General features: G+C 44.5%; 1 protein-coding gene across 3 annotated transcripts in view; it reads left to right on the forward strand.

Annotated features, from left to right (window-relative positions):
* The window catches only part of pik3ip1 (phosphoinositide-3-kinase interacting protein 1), a 109,116-nt gene that overhangs the window by 38,782 nt on the left and 47,204 nt on the right, over positions 1 to 23,130 (forward strand). For all 3 annotated transcript variants that reach the window (XM_068055634.1, XM_068055633.1, XM_068055632.1), the window contains 2 exons: positions 1,126 to 1,254; positions 1,359 to 1,478. In XM_068055634.1, the coding sequence (XP_067911735.1) occupies positions 1,146 to 1,254; positions 1,359 to 1,478 (229 nt within the window). In that variant the 5' untranslated portion in view covers positions 1,126 to 1,145. The remainder of the gene's footprint in view (positions 1 to 1,125; positions 1,255 to 1,358; positions 1,479 to 23,130) is intronic.

The following is a 23,130-nucleotide window of genomic DNA, read 5'->3' on the forward strand; positions in this document are numbered from 1 at the left end:
CTTCCAAGTTTGATATCATTAGCAAATTTTGAAATTTTACTCTGTGTTCCAGAGTGGGTTTTTATGGCAATTTTTTATCCAAGCTGACGCTGACCCTCCAATTCCATGAGCCTCAGTTTTGTTAGCCTTCCTTTTATTTTTTTTTAGAGATACAGCACTGAAACAGGCCCTTCGGCCCACCGAGTCTGTGCCGACCAACAACCACCCATTTATACTAACCCTACAGTAATCCCATATTCCCTACCACCTACCTACACGAGGGGCAATTTACAACGGCCAATTTACCTATCACCTGCAAGTCTTTGGATGTGGGAGGAAACCGGAGCACCCGGCGAAAACCCACGCAGACACAGGGAGAACTTGCAAACTCCGCAAAGGGTTTCTTAAGATCCATACAGACAACATCTATTGCTTTCCCTTTATTATCCTTCTCGGTTACTTCAACAAAAAAGTCAATTAGATTAGTCAAGCATGTTCTGCCTTTTACAAATCCATGCTGGCTCTCAATTAACTGTAACTTCTCCAAGTGTCTGTTGATTTCCTCCCCACCCCACCCCCCGATTATTGTTTCTAAAACGTTACCCGCCCCAAATGCTATAATAAAAAGGGTTGTTAAAAGTACTCTGGCTGCTGAAACAGGCTGTTGTGGAGACAGTGGATATGGGATTCTATCTGTCAAATATTTAATAAGTAAGATTCTGTGTCATTGGCGTACTGATGATTGTGTGCCCATTGGCGACTGTGGTGGAGGCAGATTCAAGGGAGAATTGGATTGTTATCTGTGATTCTGTGAATGTTATGGAGATAATTGTTCCTTGTGGGATAAATGTACACTCTTCAAAAAGAGAGTGAGAAAAGGCTACAGATTGACCTTGCTGGCTTGAAACAAATGTTGGAGAGAAAGGAAATCTTTAAATTTGCATCTACAGGATTAATTATCAACTATCTGAAAGCTTTACAAAAAGAAATGCATGTACGAAGAAATTGTTAGGGGTTCTGGAGGAGGGTTGTCTAAATATAATATATAGGTTGTTTCTGGAGGATGAGTCTCTGACACTGGGAAGCAATAATGGCTGAGTTATGTTGTGTGATTGTTTCATCAACTAATTTATTAATTTGTTCCAGATTGTATCCTTTCCAATGGGATGAATTACAGAGGAGAAAAGCAAATTACATCGCAAGGAGTAAAGTGTGTGAACTGGATGCAAAGTGAGCGTGATTATAACTTGACTCTGTATCCAGACAGTGTCACAGGTAATGAGAGTAAATTAACGCAGTAGTCTGTGGAACATCTTTGCTATGTTAATCTGAGCAAATGTGGCAGCATTGATGTAATGTTACTAAAATGTTGTGCACAGGTGTGGGAGACCACCATTTCTGTCGAAATCCAGATGGTGTGGATGGGCCCTGGTGCTACGTGAAGGCCCTGGGTGAGGAAAGGCCAGTTCGACAATTCTGCAGCATTGGAAGCTGTAACAGTAAGGCAGATCTTTTAATATTTGCACTGGAGTGCTGACGTGGGGCTGCATTAGTGTGCTAAAGTGGGAGTTTTGTGACTGAGGGTAATTAAGGGTTAGTTTTATCGAAAGTCTAGTCTTTATTTAGCAGATTAACTTAATAGTTGCTGTTTAAGTTGGAGAAGGTGAGTTTTAGACCAGCTTTAAACAGAGTTCACTCAGGCTTTGCTTGCAGCTGCACCTTGTTAATTAGATAACTGGCTTAAACCAGTTTTCAGGGGCTAGAGTCAGACAGTATAAAAGTGGGCCATCTTACAGTGCTGACTTAGTTTGCACTGGAGTGCTGACCTGGGGCTGCATTAGAGTGCTAAAGTGGGAGTTTTGTGACTGAGGGGAGTTCGGAGAGGAGGGAGCGAGGAGCTCCTTTCATTTCCTACCTGTCCTCAAAGAGCGTGAGGGGAGCCGAGAGTTTCCAAACAGTACAGCTGACTAGTGAATAAGTAGGTCCTGGTGGGTATTTTTCAAACTGGATTGAATTGTAAGTCAGTGTTTTAGCAAGACTTAGTTGATTTTTTTTATTATAATAGTCTTCTAAATTTAAAGGGTTTAGTCATGGCAGGAGAGCTTAAAGCCGTGATATGCTCCTCTTGCTGCCTGTGGGAATCCGGGAACATTTCCATTCCCCGGGACCAGCATGTGTGCAGGAAGTGTGTCCAGCTGCAGCTCCTGGAAGCTGGAACGGCAGCTGGAAACACTGTGGAGCATCCGCGAGTCTGAGAGCATTGTGGATAGCACCTTTGGAAAGGTGGTCACACTGCAGCTGAAGGGACTTGAGAAAGGAAGGGAATGGGTGACCACCAGGCAGTCCAAGAGAATCAGGCAGGTAGTTCAGGAGTCCCCTGGGGTCCCGCTTGTAAATCGGTATTCCATTTTGGAGGCTGATGAGGCTGGTTCCTCCAGGGAGTGCGGACAGAGCCAAGCTTCTGGCACCGCAAGCAGCCTGTCTGCACAGGAAGGGGGAAAGAGAGGAAGAGCAATAGTAATAGGGGATTCTGTAGTCAGGGGAACAGATAGGCGCTACTGTGGCCGTCAACGTGACTCCGGGATCGTGTGTTGCCTCCCTGGTGCCAGGGTCTGGGAGGTCACTGAACAGCTGCAGGGCATCCTGAAGGGGGAGGGTGATAAGGCAGAGGTCATGGTACATGTTGGTACCAATGACATAGGTAGAAAGAGGGATGAGGTCTTGCATCAAGAATTCAGGGAGTTAGGCAGTAGACTAAAAAGCAGGACCTCTCAGGTTGTAATCTCTGGATTACTCCCAGTGCCACGTGCTAGCGAGTATAGAAATAGGAGAATAGCACAGATGAATGCGTGGCTTAAGAGTTGATGCAGGAGGGAGGGTTTTAGATTCCTGGACCACTGGGACCGTTTCTGGGGAAGGTGGGACCTGTACAAGTGCGACGGTCTACATCTGAACCAGAGGGGGGCTAACATCCTTGCTAGCGGGTTTGCTAGTGCTGTTGGGAGGAGTTTAAACTAATTTGGCAGGGGGAGGGGCGCAGAGTCTTAGCAGAATAGGGACACAGCTAAACACAGGAAAGCAAACAAGTCAGAGGGAATACAACGGAAGTAAGTTTCAAGGGAGTAAGACCAGGATGGATGGCCTCTACTTTAATGCCAGGAGCATTACAGGTAAAACGGATGAGTTAAGAGCAAGAATTGACACGTGGAATTGTGATATAGTAGCCACCATGGAGACATGGTTGAGGGAGGGGCAGGATTGGCAGCTCAATATCCCGGGATATAGAATCTTCAGGCGAGACAGAGGAGGGGGTAAAAGAGGAGGGGGAATTGCAATATTAGTTAAGGAATCAGTTCCTGCAGTAAGGAGAGATGATATCTTGGAGGGGACATCAAATGAAGCTTTATGGGTCGGGTTTAGAAATAAAAAAGGGACAGCCACATTGATAGGTGTTTATTATAGACCCCCAGATAGTGAGCGGGAAATTGAGGAGCAAATATGTGCACAATTCGCAGAGTTGTTTAAAAATAATAGGGTAATTATATTAGGTGATTTCAACTTTCCCAACATTAATTGGGATAGTCATCGTGTTAAGGGCTTAGATGGAGTGGAGTTCTTAAAATGTACACAAGAGAACTTTTTAGCTCAATATGTAGAGAATCCAACAAGGGAGGGTGCAGTGCTGGACCTAATTCTGGGGAATGAAGCTGGACAGGTGGTTGATGTGTTGGTGGGGGAACATTTTGGTGATAGTGACCACAACACGGTACAATTTAAGCTTGTTATGGAGAAAGAAATAGACAAGATGCAAAAAAAGGTTTTGGATTGGGGGAGAGCGAATTTTAGTTAAATAAGGCAGGATCTGGCCAAGGTATACTGGAAAGAGTTACTTGTCGGGAAATTTACAGAAGAGCAGTGGGGGGCATTCAAAAAGGAAATCGGGAGGGTACAGGCCCAACGTGTTCCCTCTAGGGTAATAGGTAGGAGCAACAAGCCCAGAGAACCATGGATGACCAGAAACATTCAGGGTACGATGAGAAGGAAATGAGAGGCTTTTAGCAAATACAAGGAGAGCAAATCAACGGAAGCATTAGTGGAGTACAGAAAGTGTAGGATGAAGCTTAAGAAAGCAATTAGGGAGAGCGAAGAGGGGATATGAGAAAGTTCTGGTTGGTAAAAGTAGGGAAAATCCCAAGATATTCTATAAGTATATCAATGGGAAGAAGAATGGGAAAGAGTTGGACCCATTAAGGACCCGGGGTAAATCTGTGGGTGGAGCCAGAGGACATTGGTAGGGTGTTGAACGAATACTTCACATCTGTCTTCACCCAAGAGAATGAGGATGTAGATATGGAACTCCGAGAGAGAGACTGTGAGGTTCTTGAGCAAATTGTCATAGGGAGTGGCAAGGTATTGGAGGTTTTGGCAGGCTTAAAAGTGGACAAATCTCCAGGTCTGGACGTTTGTGTCCCAGGATGCTATGGGAGGCGAGGGTGAAGATTGCAGGGGCTCTGACCCCAATTTTTAATTCCTCTCTGGCCACAGGGGAGGTGCCAGAGGACTGGAGAACAGCTAATGTGGTCCCACTATTTAAGAAAGGTTGTAGAGATAAGCCAGGGAACTACAGACCAGTGAGTCTCGCGTCAGTGGTAGGGAAACTATTGGAGAAAATTCTGAAGGAGACAATCTATCTCCACTTGGAGAGACAAAATTTGATTAGGAATAGTCAACATGGCTTTGTCAGAGGGCGGTCATGCCTAACAAAATTGATTGAATTTTTTGAGCATGTGACCAGGTGTGTAGATGAGGGTAGTGCAGTTGATGTAGTTTACATGGATTTCAGCAAAGCCTTTGACAAGGTCCCACATGGGAGACTTATCAAGAAAGCAAATGCACATGGGATACAGGGTAACTTGTTAACTTAAGGTGGATTCAAAATTGGCTTAGCTGTAGGAGACAGAGAGTGATGACAGACGGCTGTTTTAGTGACTGGAAGCCAGTGTCCAGTGGCGTACCACAGGGATCTGTGCTGGGTCCCCTATTGTTTGTCATTTATATAAATGACATAGATGACTATGTGGGGGGTAGGATCAGTAAGTTCGCAGATGACACAAAGATTGGCCGAGTGGTTAACAGTGAGGTTGAGTGTCGTGGGTTACAGGAAGATATAGACGGGATGGTCAAATGGGCAGAAAAGTGGCAAATGGAATTTAACCTTGAAAAGAGTGAGGTGATACACTTTGGAAGGAGTAATGTGACCTGGAAGTATTCAATGAATGGCCTGACACTGGGAAGTTCCAAGGAACAAAGGGGCCTTGGTGTGTTTGTCCATAGATCTCTGAAGGCTGAAGGACAGGTTAATCGGGTGGTGAAAAAGGCATATGGGACACTTGCCTTTATCACTCGAGGCATAGATTATAAAAGCAGGGAGGTCATGTTGGAGTTGTATGGAACTTTGGTGAGGCCACAGCTGGAGTACTGTGTGCAATTCTGGTCGCCACAGGTTGCCTCACATCCTTCAATGATCCTTCAATCCTGGATGAGCACTTGGCACGTCATAACATTCAAGGCTATGGGCCAAGTGCTGGCAAATGGTATTAGGTACACAGATCAGGTGTTTTAATGCATCGGTGCAGACTCGATGGGCCATAGGGCCTCTTCTGCACTGTATTATTCTGTGATTCTGTGATCTGCCTTACCTGTTATACTTTTTTTTAGAGATACAGCACTGAAACAGGCCCTTCGGCCCACCGAGTCTGTGCCAACCATCAACCACCCATTTATACTAATCCTACACTAATCCCATATTCCTACCACATCACCACCTGTCCCTATATTTCCCTACCACCTACCTATACTCGGGGCAATTTATAATGGCCAATTTACCTATCAACCTGCAAGTCTTTTGGCTTGTGGGAGGAAACCGGAGCACCCGGAGAAAACCCACGCAGACACAGGGAGAACTTGCAAACTCCACACAGGCAGTACCCAGAATTGAACCTGGGTCGCTGGAGCTGTGAGGCTGCGGTGCTAACCACTGCTCCACTGTGCCGCCCCTAACTTCTCACATTGAAACAAATGCACTTCAGACCACCAGTCCCGCTGTGCTCAGCAACATCTCCCTGCCTGCTCTTCCTCTTAGTCTTACTGGCCTTATTTACTAGTTCCCCCTCAGTTATTTCACCTGCTTGCCTCCTGCTCTGGTTCCCACCCCCCTCCACACTAGTTTAAACCCTCCCGAGTGACGCTAGCAAACCTCGCAGCCAGGATATTTGTGCCCCTCCAGTTTAGATGCAACCCGTCCTTCTTGTACAGGTCCCACCTGTCCCTCAAGAGAGCCCAATGACCCAGATATCTGAAACCCTCCAACACCGGCTGTTCAGCCACGTGTTTCACTGCACTATCTTCCTATTTCTAGCCTCACTGGCACGTGGCACAGGGAGTAATCCCGAGATTACAACCCTAGAGGTCCTGTCTTTTAACTTTCTACCTAACTCCCCCTGCAGGACCTCGTCACTCTTCCTGCCTATGTCGTTGGTAGCGATGTGTACCAATGTGTTTAGGGCCTTGGACAGTGAGAAGGGCAGGTTTTGCATCTCCTGCACTAGCATGGAAAGGTGATATAGGAAAGGAAGGAGGTATTCGGGGTGATTGAGGAATAGACCAGGATATCCAGAAGGAATGGCCCCTTCGGAATGCTGAAAGGGGAGAGGAGGGGAAGATGTGTTTGGTGGTGGCATCATGCTGGAGGTGGTGGAAATGGTGGAGGATGATCCATTTGAATATGGAGGTTGGTGGGGTGGAAGGTGATGACAAGGGGAACTGGGAGGGAGGGGAAAGAGTGCGAGCAGAAGTGCATAAAATAGATTGGATACGGTCAACTATGGTGGGGGGGGGTTGGAGAAGATCCTCGGTTGAGGAAAAAGGAAGACGTATTGGAAGTGCTGATATCTAAGATTGCATTGTCTGAACCGTTAGAGTTGGAGAAACTGGGAGAATGGAATAGAGTCCTTGCAGGAAATGGTGTGTGAGGAAGTGTCGTCAAGGTAGCTGTGGGCTTAAAGTGAATATTGGTTGATAACCTATCCCCAGAAATGGAGACTGAAGGAAGGGAAGGGAAGAGTCAGAGATGGACCATGTGAAGGTAAGAGAAGGGTGGAAATTGGAAACAAAATCAATGAAATTTTCCAGCTCTGGGTGAGAACATGAAGCAGTCATCAATATACCGGGAAAAGAAGTGAGGGAGGGGGCCTGAGTAGGACTGGAACAAGGAATGTTGCACATGCCCCACAAAAAGACAGGCATAGCTAGGACACGTGGATACCCACAGCAACTATTTTAATTTGGAGGAAGTGAGTGGAATTGAAGGAGAAGTTTTTCAGTGTGAGAACAAGATCAGCTGGGTGGTGGTAGGTGGAGTCTGGTTGGGCCTCCGTTCAAGGAACAAGCGGAGAACCCTCAGAATGTCCAGGTGTGGTTGGAGGTGTTGAGAGATTGGACGTCCATGGTGAATTGGAGAGGGTGAGGGTTGGGAAACTGGAAACTGTCGAACTGATGGATGGCATCAGAAGAGTCATGGATGTAGGTGGGAAGAGACTTTACAAGAGGAGTAAAAATATAATCGAGATAGAAAGAAATTAGTTCACTGGGGCAGGAGCCGGCTGAAACGATGGGTCTACTAGGGCAGTCCTGCTTGTGGAATTTTGGAAGTAGGTAGAAGAGGGCTGTACGGGATTAGGGAGGCTATGGAGAGAGGATCTCCAGAGGAAGTATACAGTAAATGGCAGAACCCTTAGGAGTATTGACAGGCAGAGAGATCTGGGCGTACAGGCCCACAGATCACTGAAAGTGGCAACGCAGGTGGATAAGGTAGTCAAGAAGACATACGGCATGCTTGCCTTCATCGGTCGGGGCATAGAGTATATAAATTGGCAAATCCTGCTGCAGCTGTACAGAACTTTAGTTAGGCGACACTTGGAATATTGCGTACGATTCTGGTCGCCACACTACCAGAAGGATATGGAGGCTTTGGAGAGGGTACAGAAGAGGATTACCAGGATGTTGCCTGGTCTGGAGGGTATTAGCTATGAGGAGAGGTTGGATAAACTCGGATTGTTTTCACTGGAATGACGGAGGTGGAGGGGCAACCTGATGGGGGTTTATAAAGTTATGACTGGCATGGACAGAGTGGATAGTCAGAAGCTTTTTCCCAGGGTGTAAGAGTAAGTTTAGGTTTAAGGTGCGAGGGGCAAAGTTTAGAAGGGATGTGCGAGGCAAGTTTTTTTACACAGAGGGTGGTGAGTGCCTGGAACTTGCTGCCGGGGAAGGTGGTGGAAGCAGGTACGATAGTGACGTTTAAGTGGCATCTTGACAAATACATGAATAGGATGGGAATAGAGGGATACGGTCCCCGGAAGTGCAGAAAGTTTTAGTTTAGACAGGCGTCTTGATTGGCGCAGGCTTGGAGGGCCGAATGGCCTGTTCCTGTGCTGTACTGTTCTTTGTTCTTTGAGATGAGGTCAGTGACGGTCTTGGATACAATGGCTTGATGTTCAGTAATGGGGTTCTGGTCCAGTGGGAGGTAGGAGGAAGTGTCAGAGTTGGCGTTCGACCCTGCTAAAGTAGTAGTCAGTAAGTACGCCAGACAACAATGGCACACTCCCCCCTCCCACACTCCAGCTGTGTTATAAAGGTTTACCATCACTTCCACGCTTTTGTATTCTGCGCTTCTATTTATGAAGCCCAGGAACCCTCAAGCTTTCTTGAACCACTTTCTTAACCTGCCCTGCTATCTTCAAGGATTTGTGCATATATACCTGCAGGGTCTCTGTTCCTGCACACCCTTTACAATTGTACCCTTTGTTTTATATTGCCTCTCCTCTTCTTACCAAAATGTATCACTTTGTATTTCTCTGTGTTAAACTTCATCTGCCACGTGTCTGCCCATTCCACCAGCCTATCTCCTCTTAAAGTCCACCACCATTAGGAATAACAAGGGTCAGAAAATGCTGGTGGGAGTATTTTATAGGCTCCCTAACAGTGGTTACATCATTGGGCAATGTATTAAGCAAGAAATAATTGGAGCTTGTAACAGACAATGCAATAATTGTGGGGGACTCTAATCTTCTTGTACAAATCAAATGGGCAAAGATAGTCTGAAAGATGAGTTTGTAGAATGTTTTCACGACAGCTTGCTGGAACAATATGTTGTGGAGCCAACTATGGATAAAGTTATTTTAGATCTAGTATTGTGTGATTAGTAATCTCTTTGTAAAATATCCACTCGAAGGGAAGAGTGATCATAATACAATTACATTCCATATTAAACTTTAGAACGAGATACTGTACTCCAAAACAAGAATCTTGAACTTAACAAAGGCAATTACATTGATATGAGGGGAGAGCTTGCTCAGGTTGATTGGGTAAATAGATTAAGCGTAGTGTGTAAGTGGCAGTAAATAAGCAATGGGAAACATTTAAAGAAATGATGGAATATATTTTTGTTGAACATTTTCAATTTAAAAAAAAACAGAGAAATCCATCGTGGCTTCCTAGGGAAGTTAAGGATAATATTAGATTAAAAGAGGCTTATCTGTCGTGTAGAACAGTAGTAAGCTTGAGGATTGGGAGAGTTTTAGAGATCAGCAAAAGGTGACCAAAAAGTTGATTAAAAAGGGGGAAAAACAGAATGAGAATAAAGTAGCCAGGAATATAAAAAACGATTGTAAGAGATTTTACACGTAACATAAAAAGGAAGAGAGTAGCTAAAGGAAGCGTTGGTCCCTTTGAAACAGGAGAAATTATCATGGAGAATGAGGAATTGGCAGAGATGTTGAACAAAAATTTTGCTTGTCTTCACAGTAGAAGACAGGAATTACATATCACAAATAGAGGGTAACCAAGGGGCAAGTAAAGCCAACAAATTCCTTGGACCTGGTGGCCTACATCCCAAGGTTCTAAAAGAGGTAGCTGTAGATGGTGAACGCACTGGTTATAATTTTCCAGAATTCCTTAGATTCCAGAACGGTCCCAATGGATTGGAAATTAGCAAATCTAACACCGCTTTTCAAGAAAGGGGCGCGAGAGAACAGGGAACTAAAGGCCAGTTAGCCTGACAGTCATTGGGAAAATGCTGGAATCTAGTATGAAAGAAGTCTTACAGTACACGTAGACAATCAGAGCATGATGAGACAGAGTCAACATGGTTTTATGAAAAGAAAATAGTGCTTGATTATTTTGAGTTTTTTGAGGATGTAACTAGTAGGATAGATAAAGGGGAGCCAGTAATGCAGTTTACTTAGATTTCCAAAAGGCATTTGATAAGGTACCACACAAAAAAGTTAACTTGCCATATAAGAGCTCTTGGAGTGGGGGTAATATATGAGCATGGATTGAGGGTTGGTTAATGGACAGGAAACAGAGAGTAGGGATAAATGGGGCATTTTCTGGTTGGCAGGCTCTATCTAGTAGAGTGTTGCAAGGATCAGTGCTGGGGCCAAAAATATTTATAATCTTTATGAATGACTTGGATGAAGAGACTTAGAGTAATATATCCAAGATTGCTGACTATACAAAGCTAGGTGAGAATGTAAGCTGTGAAGAGGATACAAACAGGCTGCAAAGAGATATAAACAAGTTAAGTGGGCTACAAGATGGCAAATGGAGTATAATGTGGGGAAGTGTGAGATTATTCCCTTTGGTATTAAGGATAGAAAAGCAGAATGTTTTTGAAAAGGCATGCAACTTTTAAAGATTCATCCCGAGCAGCTCCGTAAAGCAGTTCACTGTGCTCTACGGGCTGTTCCCAGCGACGCACACGGAGATAAACATCAGCTGCTGCTGGAGGACCATCAGTTCGGTGAAAGACGCTCTTTGGTCTGCCTGAAACTTGCTGGTCTTCCAGAGCAAAGAGTTGTTCACAACCGAGTGTTGCAGACTGGCACATTCCGAGGTCCAGGACTATGTGCTGAGGGACGCACTAAAGATTGGGGCAACCGCCACAAAGGCTTAATGGGGAAAGACAACTGTGTAAAGCCCTCCTGCCATAGTGAAATGAGGGGCTGGAACCTGTCTAAAACCCCTTGGGCTGTATGTACCAGAATGTGCTTTTGCTGTGTAATGCAAATGTATATTGCATGTAAAATGGAATGGTAAAGGTTGTGAGGCAACTCACTTTCTGTATCGAAGGAAACTGATTTCTTTTGCACTTTCTGGAATGTCAAATTGGAACTGGTTAGTAATTCTTTTTTGTACAGATTTTTATGAATAAAGTATATTTTTAGAAAAAAAAGTTGATTTTCAGAGAGTTTGGGGAGTACTTGTACAAGGAACACAATGTTAGCATGCAGGTACAGCTAGCAATTTGGAAGGCAAGTGGCTTGTTGGCTTTTATTGCAAGGAGATTTCTCTTTGGCCTCCTTGTCTCGAGAGACAATGGGTAAGCGCCTGGAGGTGGTCAGTGGTGTGTGGAGCAGCGCCTGGAGTGGCTATAAAGGCCAATTCTAGAGTGACAGGCGCTTCCACAGGTGCTGCAGAAAGATTTGTGTATCGGGGCTGTTATACAGTTGGCTCTCCCCTTGCGCCTCTGTCTTTTGTCCTGCCAACTGCTAAGTCTCTTCGACTCGCCACACCTTAGCCCCGCCTTTATGGCTGCCCGCCAGCTCTGGAGAACGCTGGCAACTGACTCCCACGACTTGTGATCAACGTCACAGGACTTCATGTCGCGTTTGCAGACGTCTTTAAAGCGGAGACATGGACGGCCGGTGGGTATGATACCAGTGGCGAGCTCGCTGTACAATGTGTCTTTGGGGATCCTGCCATCTTCCATGCGGCTCACATGGCCAAGCCATCTCAAGCGCCGCTGACTCAGTAGTGCGTACAAGCTGGGGATGTTGGCCGCCTCGAGGACTTCTGTGTTGGAGATACGGTCCTGCCACCTAATGCCAAGTATTCTCGGGAGGCAGCGAAGATGGAATGAATTGAGACGTCGCTCTTGGCTGACATACGTTGTCCAGGCCTCGCTGCCATAGAGCAAGGTACTGAGGACACAGGCTTGATACACTCGGACTTTTGTGTTCCGTGTCAGTGGAGATTAGAGTACAAAAATTGCTACAATTGTATAGGGCTTTGGTGCGATCACACCCTGGAGTAGTGTGTGCATTTTTGGTCTCCATATCTAAGGAAGGATATACTTGCCGTGGAGGTGGTACAGCAAAGGATCACTAGATTGGTTTCTGGAATGACAGGATTGTTCTGTGATAGGCTGAGCAAATTTGGTCCATACTCTGGAGTTCAGAAGAATGAGAGGTGATTGCATTGAAACATACTGATTCACCTGCAGCAGTGGTGGACTTGGGTAGAGACTGAGCATAGTGACTGAGGAGTTAAAGTGGGGGCAAAAGCCTCCAGCAAACAGCTATAGTGATGTCACAACCAGGAAAGGAGCCAATTGGTGAGTCGCTGGTAAGTGTTTCTAGTGGAGAATGTAAAGGCATGGCAGGGCACCTCAGCCCTGTGGAATGCCATGTGCGAAATCCTGGATGCTTCTCGTGGCCTGGACAATGTAGGCTAGAGCAGCTCGAGCTCTGAGTTTTGGAGCTTGAGCAACTCCTGGAGTCACTATGCTATATCCGCGAGGCTGAGAGCGAAGTGGATAGCACGATTCTGGAGGTGGTCACCCCGCAGTTTAAAAATGTGCAGGCAGAGAGGGAATTGGTGACTGCCAGAAGGATGAGGACCACCAGGCAAACAGGCGGGGAGGGCATGGATCCCTCGAGTGCATCTCGCTCTTCAACTGGTATTCGGTTCTGAATACTGGTGAGTCGTGGTTCCTCTGAGGTAGGACTCTGCAACCATTCTTGCCGAAAGAGCCTTTATTAAAAAAACAATTGTCTAAAATAAAAACTATTGGGACCTGCAAGATGAAAACTCAGCATTTCTAAACCAAGTACTTGGCAAATTGCCAAGTGTCTCTGATAAAATGTGTAATTTACATACATAAATGCAACACCAGTATTTTATTTATTACATAGAAATGGAAAATAAATCTAAATTCAAAAAAACCTAACTGAAATATCATGTTTTTGACTTTTTATCATTTTGTTAGTAAAGTCATCTTCCAAACAAACTTTAACTTCAGATGCATAGAATTGAGACGATTTTTTTGCTATTGATTCCCGTGATCAAAAAAAGCTTCTCATAACACATTCATAATTATGTTTCCAATAATAAAATCTATTCCTTGAATCAAAGGCATTATCTATAACTATGGTGTAGCTATATCACTCAAACAGGTTTACATATGTACATACATACAAATTAGGAGTAGGCCATTTGGCCCCTCGAGCCTGCTCTGCCATTTGATAAGATCATGGCTGATCTTATTGTGACCTCACTTCCTGTCCACCTGCTATAACTTTTGACACCCTTGTCAATCAAGAATCTATCTAACTTGGCCTTAAAAAATAATCAATGACCCTGCATCCACTGTTCTCTGGGGAAGAGAATTTCACAGACTAACAACCCTCTGAGAGGAAAGATGTCTCCTCGTCTCCAACTTAAATGAGAGACCCCTTATTTTTAAACTGTGTTCCCTAGTTTTAGTCTCTCCCATAAGGGGAAACATCCTTTCACAATCCAACCTGTCAATTTCCCTCATAATCTTATGTTTCAATAAGATCACCTCTCATTCTTCTAAACTCCAATGAATACAGACCCAACCTGTCCAACCTTTCTTCATAAGATACACCCCCCCTCACCCCCAACCCCAATCCCAGGTATCAGTTGAGTGAACCTTCTCTGAACTGTTCGTCATGCAGTTATATCCGTCCTTCAGTAAGGGGACCAAAACTGTACACAGTGCTCCAGAAGTGGTCTCACATTCCACTTGCCTTCCTAATCACTTACTGTACCTGCATACTAACTTTTTGTGAATCATGTGCCAGGACACCCAGATCCCTCTAGCGCAGAGTTCTGCAATCTCTCTCCATTTAAATAATATACTGTTTTTTATTCTTCCTGCCAAAGTGGACAAACAAAGTTCACATTTTCCCACATTCTACTCCATCTGTCAAATGTTTGCCCACTCACTTAACCTATCTTTATCCTTTGTAGACTCTTTATGTCCTCATCACAACTTACTCTGCTACCTATCTTTCTGTCATCAACAAATTTAGCAACCATGCATTTGGTCCCTTCATCCAAGTCATTGATATAGATTGTAAATAATTGAGGCCCCAGCACTGATCCCTGTGGCACACAGCTTAACATAATTACAGCTTGGCAACCTGAAAATGCCCCATTTATCTCTACTGTCTGTTTCCTGTTAGCAAACCAGTCCTGTATCCATGTGTGTTTATTAGGAGCACAATGATGCTTTATGTTAAAATAATCATTTGAAATCATTAAGTGCAGCATTAGCCTTTTATCCTCCACAGTAAAAACACGGCTCTTACTTTTCTTGACTTAATTTTTAGGCTTTTTTCATGTTATTGTGCTCCACTGGAAAATGTCTCCTGCTCTGGGGAGAGCAGCTAGAGCCAAGTCACCATGGATGGCTCAGCTGCACAATGGAAGAGGAAGAAGAGTGGAAGAGCAATAGTAGTAGCGGATTCGATAGTGAGGGAAACAGACAGGCGTCGCTGTGGCCACAGACGTGACTCCACGTGATATGTTGCTTCCTTGGTGCCAGGGTCAAGGATGTCACTGAGCAGGATGTTCTGAGGGGAGAGGGTGAACAGCCAGAGGTCATGGTCTATAACGGCTCCAATGACATAGGCGGAAAGAGGGATGAGGTCCTGAAGGCAGAGTTTAGGGAGCTAGGAGAGAGATTGAAAAACAGAGTCTCAAAGTTAGTCATCTCCGGATTACTCCCAGTGGCACATGCTAGTGAGTACAGAACTGAGAAGATAGAACTGATGAATATGTGACTGGAGAGATGGTGCAGGAGGGAGGGCTTTAGATTCCTCGGGCATTGGGGCCGATTCTAGGGGAGGTGGGACCTGAATAGAATCGGGACCAATAACCTTGCAGGGGGTTTTGCTAGTGCTGTTGGGGAGGGTTTAAACCAGCACAGCAGAGGAATGGGAACCTGAGCGTAGATTCAAAAGGGAGAAAAGACAAGTAGGAAATGGATGAAAGGCAGAAAATTAGAAAGTATGTTTGGAAGGCAGAGGAAACAAAGAAGGTTAGAAATTAGACAGCAAGAGATTTTGGCAGAGCTAAATGGTATATATTTCAATGCAAGAAAATCTGCCTTATTCCCCAGTCGAGTTGAGAGCATAGATTGAGACACAAGGGAGTATGATATTATAGCTGTTACTGAGACATGGTTAAAAGGCCAGGAATGGCAACTCTGTGTTCCTCGTTACAGGGTTTTGAGAAGAAATTGGGGAGGGAGGGGTTTGTAATTTTATAAAGAAACAATTATAGTTGTGAGGAGGAATGATCTGGTAGAAGGATCATCACATGAGGCCATATGGGTTGAAGTGAAGAACAAAAAAAGAGGCAACCAAGCTATTGGGCGTGTATGTAGACTCCCAAACAGTCAGAGGGTGATAGAAGAGCAAATATGCAGGTAAATCTGAAATGCAAAAACAATAGGGCTGTACTAGTGGGTCAATTCAATTACCCTAATATTAAATGTGATAGAATTAGTGTGAAAGGCACAGAGAGCGCAGCATTCCTAATATGTATTCAGGAGAGCTTTTTTGGCACACACATAGAAAGCCCAACAAAAGAGGGGGTGGTTCTGGCCTTACAGTCATAGGGCTGGAATTTGTATTCCTGCCACTGGGAGCGGCAGTGGGTGCAGAACATGGTGGCCGTTCTCAGACGGAACCCATGCTGACAGGATTACACGGTGGACAGCTATTTTACATATTCACGGCGGCTGCCCCCCAAAATCATATTGTGGGGGTGGCATCGGCGATGTGTTCACGCGTCACCTGTTGAAGGAGCAGGTTTCTGGCACCATTTTTAAAAAGCTGCCACTGCTTCCACTGCCTTTTGAGGAAGAGAGTTCCAAAGACTCAAGACCCTCTGAGAGAAAACAAATTTGCCTCATCTCTGTCTTAAATGGGCGATCCCTTATTTTTAAACTGTGACCCCTAGTTCTTGATCCTCCCATAGGAGGAAACATCCTTTCCACATCCACCCTGTCAAGATCCCTCAGAATCTTTTATGTTTCAATCAAGTCGCCTCTTCGTCTTCTAAACTCCAGCGGATACAAGCCTAGCGGGTCCAACCTTTCCTCATAAGACAATCTGTCCATTCCAGGCATTAGTTTAGAATTAGAACATTACAGCGCAGTACAGGCCCTTCGGCCCTCGATGTTGAGCCGACCTGTGAAACCATCTGACCTACACTATTCCATTTTCATCCATATGTCTATCCAATGACCACTTAAATGCCCTTAAAGTTGGCGAATCTACTACTGTTGCAGGCAGTTCGTTCCACGCCCCTACTACTCTCTGAGTAAAGAAACTACCTCTGACATCTGTCCTATATCTAACACCCCTCAACTTAAAGCTATGTCCCCTCGTGTTTGCCATCACCATCCGAGGAAAATGACTCTCACTATCCACCCTATCTAACCCTCTGATTATCTTATATGTCTCTATTAAGTCACCTCTCCTCCTCCTTCTCTCCAACGAAAACAACCTCAAGTCCCTCAGCCTTTCCTCATAAGACCTTCCCTCCATACCAGGCAACATCCTAGTAAATAAAAGCAAAATACTGCGGATGCTGGAAATCTGAAACAAAAACAAGAAATGCTGGATTCACTCAGCAGGTCTGGCAGCATCTGTGGAAAGAGAAGCAGAGTTAACGTTTCGGGTCAGTGACCCTTCTTCGGAACATCCTAGTAAATCTCCTCTGCACCCTTTCCATAGCTTCCACATCCTTCCTATAATGCGGTGAACAGAACTGCACGCAATACTCCAGGTGCGGTCTCACCAGAGTTTTGTACAGCTGCAGCATGACCTCGTGGCTCCGAAACTCGATCCCCCTACTAATAAAAGCTAACACACCATATGCCTTCTTAACAGCCCTATTAACCTGGGTAGCAACTTTCAGGGATTTATGTACCTGGACACCAAGATCTCTCTGCTCATCTACACTACCAAGAATCTTCCCATTAGCCCAGTACTCTGCATTTCTGTTACTCCTTCCAAAGTGAATCACCTCACACTTTTCCGCATTAAACTCCATTTGCCATCTCTCAGCCCAGCTCTGCAGCCTATCTATGGCCCTCTGTACCCTACAACATCCTTCGGCACTATCCACAACTCCACCGACCTTAGTGACATCTGCAAATTTACTAACCCACCCTTCTACACCCTCATCCAGGTCATTTATAAAAATGACAAACAGCAGTGGCCCCAAAACAGATCCTTGCGGTACACCACTAGTAACTAAACTCCAGGATGAACATTTGCCATCAACCACCACCCTCTGTCTTCTTTCAGCTAGCCAATTTCTGATCCAAAGCACTAAATCACCTTCAACCCCATACTTCCGTATTTTCTGCAATAGTCTAGTAAAACCTTCTCTGAACTGTTTTTAATGCATTTACATCCATAAATAAGGAGACCAATATTGTACACAGTACTCCAGATGTGCTCTCACCAATGTCCTGTATAACTGTAGCGTAACCTCCCTACTTTTGTATACAATTCCCCTTGCAATAAATGATAACATTATTAGCTTTCCTAAATACTTGCTGTACCTGCATACTAACGCTTTGTGATTCATGCAAGGGTATCAGTTGGGAGCACTTTAGTGGAATTGGGGAAAAGCTAATTTTACTAAGCTGAGATGTGATTTAGCTAAAGTGGACTGCAAACAGCTCCTTGAAGGTAAATCAGTGTGAGATCAATGGGAGGCATTCAAGGAAGAGATAGTGAGAGTTCAGAGCAAGTATATTCCCTTCAAGAAAATAGGTCGGTCTAATAAATCCAGAAGCCCCGGACGTCAAGGGGCTTAAAGGAGAGGATAAAGAAAAGGGCGAAACTTAGATACTGAGTGTTCAATACTGTGGAAAACCTAGAGGAGGATAAAAAGTGTAGGGGTGAAATTTAAAAGGAAATTAGGAAAGCAAAGAGAGGGCATGAAAAAATAATTGGCTAGTAAAATCAAGGAAAACCAAAAGATGAAATGTATCCTAGGCTGTTAAGGGAAGCAAGAGAAGAAATAGTGGAGACTCTGACCATCATTTTCCAATCCTCTTTGGCTACAGGTGTGGTGCCAGAGGACTGGAGGACAGCTAACATTGTACCATTGTTTAAAAAGGGAGAAAGGGATAGACCGAGTAATTACAGGCCAATCAGCCTAACCTGGTGGGAAAAGTATTAGAAAAAAATTCTGAAGGACAGGATAAATCTTCATTTAGAAAGACATGGATTAATCAAAGACAGTGCATGGATTTGTTAAGGAAAGGTTGTTTCTGACCAACATGATTGAATTTTTTGAGGAGGTAACAAGGAGGGTCAATGAGAGTAGTGCATTTGATTAGTCAATATGGATTTTAGCAAGGCTTTTGACAAGGTCGCGCGTGGCAGACTTGTCACAAAAGTAAAAGCCCATGGGATTTAAGGCAAAGTGGCAAGTGGGTTCTAAAATTGGCTCAGAGGCAGGAAGCAAAGGGTAATGGGGCGGCACAGTGGTTAGCACCGCAGCCTCACAGCTCCAGCGACCCGGGTTCAATTCTGGGTACTGCCTGTGTGGAGTTTGCAAGTTCTCCCTGTGTCTGCGTGGGTTTTCTCCGGGTTTTCCGGTTTCCTCCCACAAGCCAAAAGACTTGCAGGTTGGTAGGTAAATTGGCCATTATAAATTGTCCCTAGTATAGGTAGGTGGTAGGGAAATATAGGGACAGGTGGGGATGTGGTAGGAATATGGGATTAGTGTAGGATTAGTATAAATGGGTGGTTGATGGTCGGCACAGACTCGGTGGGCCGAAGGGCCTGTTTCAGTGCTGTATCTCTAAAATGGTCGATGGGTGTTTTTGCAACTGGAATGGAAGGCTGTTTCCAGTGGGGTTAGGAGCAGGGCTCCGTACTAAGTCCCTTGTATCTTGTGGTATATAAAAATGATTAGGGCTTGAATGTAGGGGTTATGATTAAGAAGTTTGCAGACGATAAAAAAATTGGACTTGTTAGGTGGGCAGAATAGATGCAAATGAAGTTCAGTCTGGAGAGTATTATGTAATGCATTTGGGGAGGGCTAATAAGACAAGGGAATACACAATAAATGGTAGGAAACCGAAGTGTAGAAGGAACAGAGGGACCTTGCAGTGCATGTCCACAGATCCCTGAAGGTGCCTGGACATGTAAATAAGATCTTCAAGAAGGCATATGGGATACTTGTCTCTATTAGTCAAGGCATAGAATATAACACCATGGAGTTTATGCTGGAGCGCTGCGTGCTGTTCTGGTCACCACACTATAGGAAAGATGTGATTGCGGTAGAGGAAGTACATAGGAGGTTTACAAGGATGTTGCCTGGACTGGAGAATTTTAGTTCTGAGGAAAGATTTGATAGATCAGGGTTGTTTTCTTTGGAACAGAGGAGGCTGAGAGGAAACCTAATCGAAGTGTATAAAATTGTGGGGTCTAGATAGAATGGATAGGACGGCCCTATTCCCCATCCATAACCAGGTGTCATAGATTGAGGGTAGGAGGTTTAGAGAGATTCAAAGGTCAATTTTTTTCCACCAGAGGGTAGTGGGATCGGCAACTCTATGCCTGATAGATCCGTAGAGGCAGAAACCCTCATAACATTTAAGAAGTAATGGATGTGCACTTGAAGGTCTGTAATCTACAAGGCTATGGACTAGGCACTGGATGGCTCGCCGTTGGCCGGTGCACATACGATGGGCCAAGTGGCCTCCTTCCATGTTGTAAATTTCTCTGATTCTGAAGGGGCTTGACAGGATCGACACAGGTTGTTTTCCCTGGTTGAGGAGTCTCGAAACTAAGGCACAGCCTGAGGACAAGCGGCCAATCATTTTAGGACTGAGATAAGAAATTTCACAGATCACAACTGCCACAGCGCAGGAGGAGGCCACTTGGCCCACTGTGTCAGCACCGGCTCTCTGAATGAGCAATAATATAATTCCCCTGCCTTCTCCCCATAAACCTGCACATTCTTTTCAGATGACAGTCTAATTCCTTTTTGAATGCTGCAATTGAACCTGCCTCCGCCACACTCTCAGGCAGTGCATTCCAGATCTTAAGTACTCGCTGCATGAAGAGGTTGTTCCACTTGTCATTTTTGCTTCTTTTGCCAATCACTTTAAATTTGAGCCCCCTCGTTTTCGATCCTTTCACGAGTGGGAGCAGTTTTTCCCAGCTGCTCTGTCCAGACCCCTCATGATTTTGAATCCCTTTATCAAATCTCCTCTCAACCTTCTCATCTTCAAGAAAAACAGTCCCAACATAACTGAAGTTCGTCATCCCTGGAACCATTCTCGTGAATCTTTTCTGTACTCTTTAATGCCATCACATCTTTCTTAAAGTGTGGCGCCCAGAACTGGATGCAATACTCCAGCTGAGGCCGAACTAGTGTCTTATACAAGTTCAACCTTGTCCTTGTTCTTGTACTCTATGCGCCCATTTATAAAGCCTAGATTATTGTATGCTTTATTAACTCAGTCTGTCCTGCCACCTTCAATGACCTATGCACATATACCCCAGGTCCCTCTGCTCTTGCACTCCCTTTCGAATGTACCCTTAATGTTGTATTGTCTCTCCATGTTCTTCCTACCAAATGAATCACTTCACATTTTGAAGTTCTACACTCTCCTCACAGTTCAGAATTGTTCCAAGTTTCATACCATCTGCAAATTTTGAAATTGTGCCCCGTACACCAAGGTCGTGGTCATTAATATATATCCGGAAGAGTAAGGGTCCCAACACTAACCCTTGGGAATTCACTACAAACATTCCTCCAGCCCGAAGAGTAGTGGTTAATGGATATTCTCTATTTCCTGTCACTCAGCCAATTCCATATCCATGTTGCTACTTTTATTCCTTGAGCTATAATTTGACTCACAAGTCTGTTGTGTGGCACTGTATCAAATGCCATTTGAAAATCCATATACACCACATCAACAGCATTGTCCTCATCAACCCTCTCTGTTACCTCTTTAAAAAAAACTCCAGCAAGTTATTTAAATATGATTTTCCCTTAACAAATCTATGCTGGCTTTCTTTAATTAACCTGCATTTGTCCATGTGACCATTAATTTTGTCCTGAATTATTGTTTCTAAAGTTTCCCCACCACCGAAGTTAAACTGACTGGCCTATAGTTGCTGAACTTATCCTTGCATCGTTTTTGAACAAGGGTGTAACATTTGCAATTCTCCAGTCCTTTGGCATCACTCCTGAGCCTAAGGATGACTGGAAAATTATGGCCAGTGCCTCTGCAATTTCCACTCTCTCTTCCCTCAGTATCCTTGAATGCATCTCATCCGACCCTGGTGTTTTATCAACTTTTCAGTATAGACAGCATATCTAATGCCTGCTCATTAATTTATATCCTTCTAGTGCACTCTTCTTTCACCGTGCCTTGGGTAGCATCTTCTTCCTTGGTAAAAACAGATGCAGAGTATTCATTTAATACCTCAGCTATTCCCACACCTCCATGTGTAAATCCCCCTTTTGGTCCCTAATTGGCCATACTCCATCTTTTACCACCCTTTTATTATTTTATGCCTATAGAAGACTTTGGGATTCCCTTTTATGTTAGCTGCCAGTCTCTTTTCGTAATCTCTCTTTGCATTTTACATCTGAACCTTCTATATTGAGCCTGGTTCTCCATTGTATTATCTACCTGGCATCTGTCATAAGCATACTTTTTCTCTTTCATCTTCATCTCTATCTCTTTTGCTATCCAGGGAGCTCTGGATTTGTTGGCCCTACCTTTTCCCTTCAAGGGACAATACCTTGACTGTGCCCAAACTCTCTCCTCTTTGAAGGTAGCCCATTGTTCAGCTACTGTTTTTCCTGCGAGCCTGTGATTCTAATTTATTCGGCCCAGAACCATTCTTAACCCATCGAAGTTGGCTTTCCCCCAGTTAATTATTCTTACTCTAGATTGTTCTTTGTCCTTTCTCATAGCCAACCTAAGCCTTATAATATAATGATCACTGTCCCCTAAATGTTCTCTTACTGACATTTGATCCACTTGGACCACCTCATTCCCAAGAACCAGCTCCAGCAGTGCCTTCCCTCTCATTGGACTGAGATTGGATTGAACAATGCTAACCTTCCTGAACACAATCTAGGAACTCTTGCCCTTCTTTACCCTTTACACTACTACTGTCCCAGTCGATATTTGGATAATGTCCCCCATTATAACCAATTCTTGCATCTCTCTGTAATGTCCTTGCAAATTTGTTCCTCTTCATTCTTTCCATTAGTTGGTGGCCTATAGGCTACACCAATCAATGTAATTGCACCTTTTTTGTTCCTTAACTCTAGCCAAATAGACCCCTTTCTCTCCAGCTTCGCAGTGCTCTCAATCAATACCGCCACTCCTCCCACTTTTCTTCCTTTTCTATCTTTCCAGGAATAATTAAGACCCAGTCCTGCCCTTCTTTGAGCCAGGTCTCTGTTATAACCACATGGTCATATTTCCACATGTCAATCATATTAACAAAACTGTGCATTCACATAGAGTCATAGAGTTATACAGCACAGAAACAGGCCCTTCGGCCCATTGTGTCTGTGCCGGCCATCAAGCACCTAACTATTCTAATCCCATTTTCCAGCACTTGGCCCGTAGCCTTGTATGCAATGTCGTTTCGAGTGCTCATCTGAATACTACTTAAATGTTGTGAGGGTTCCTGCCTCTACCACCCCTTCAGGCAGTGTGTTCCAGATTCCAACCACCCTCTGGGTGAAAAATGTTTCACTCAAATCCCCTCTAAATCTCCTTCCCCTTACCTTAAATCTATGCCCCCTGGTTATTGACCCTGCCGCTAAGGGAAAAAGTCTCTTCCTATCTAACCTATCAATGCCCCTCATAATTTTGTATACCTCAATCATGTCCCCCCTCAGCCTTCTCTGCTCTAAGGAAAACAACCCTAGCCTTTTCAGTCTCTCTTCATAGCTGAAATGCTCCAGCCCAGGCAATATCCTCATGAATCTCCT

The sequence above is a fragment of the Heterodontus francisci genome, chromosome 23 (assembly GCF_036365525.1).
Source record: "Heterodontus francisci isolate sHetFra1 chromosome 23, sHetFra1.hap1, whole genome shotgun sequence".
Lineage (NCBI taxonomy): Eukaryota > Metazoa > Chordata > Chondrichthyes > Heterodontiformes > Heterodontidae > Heterodontus > Heterodontus francisci.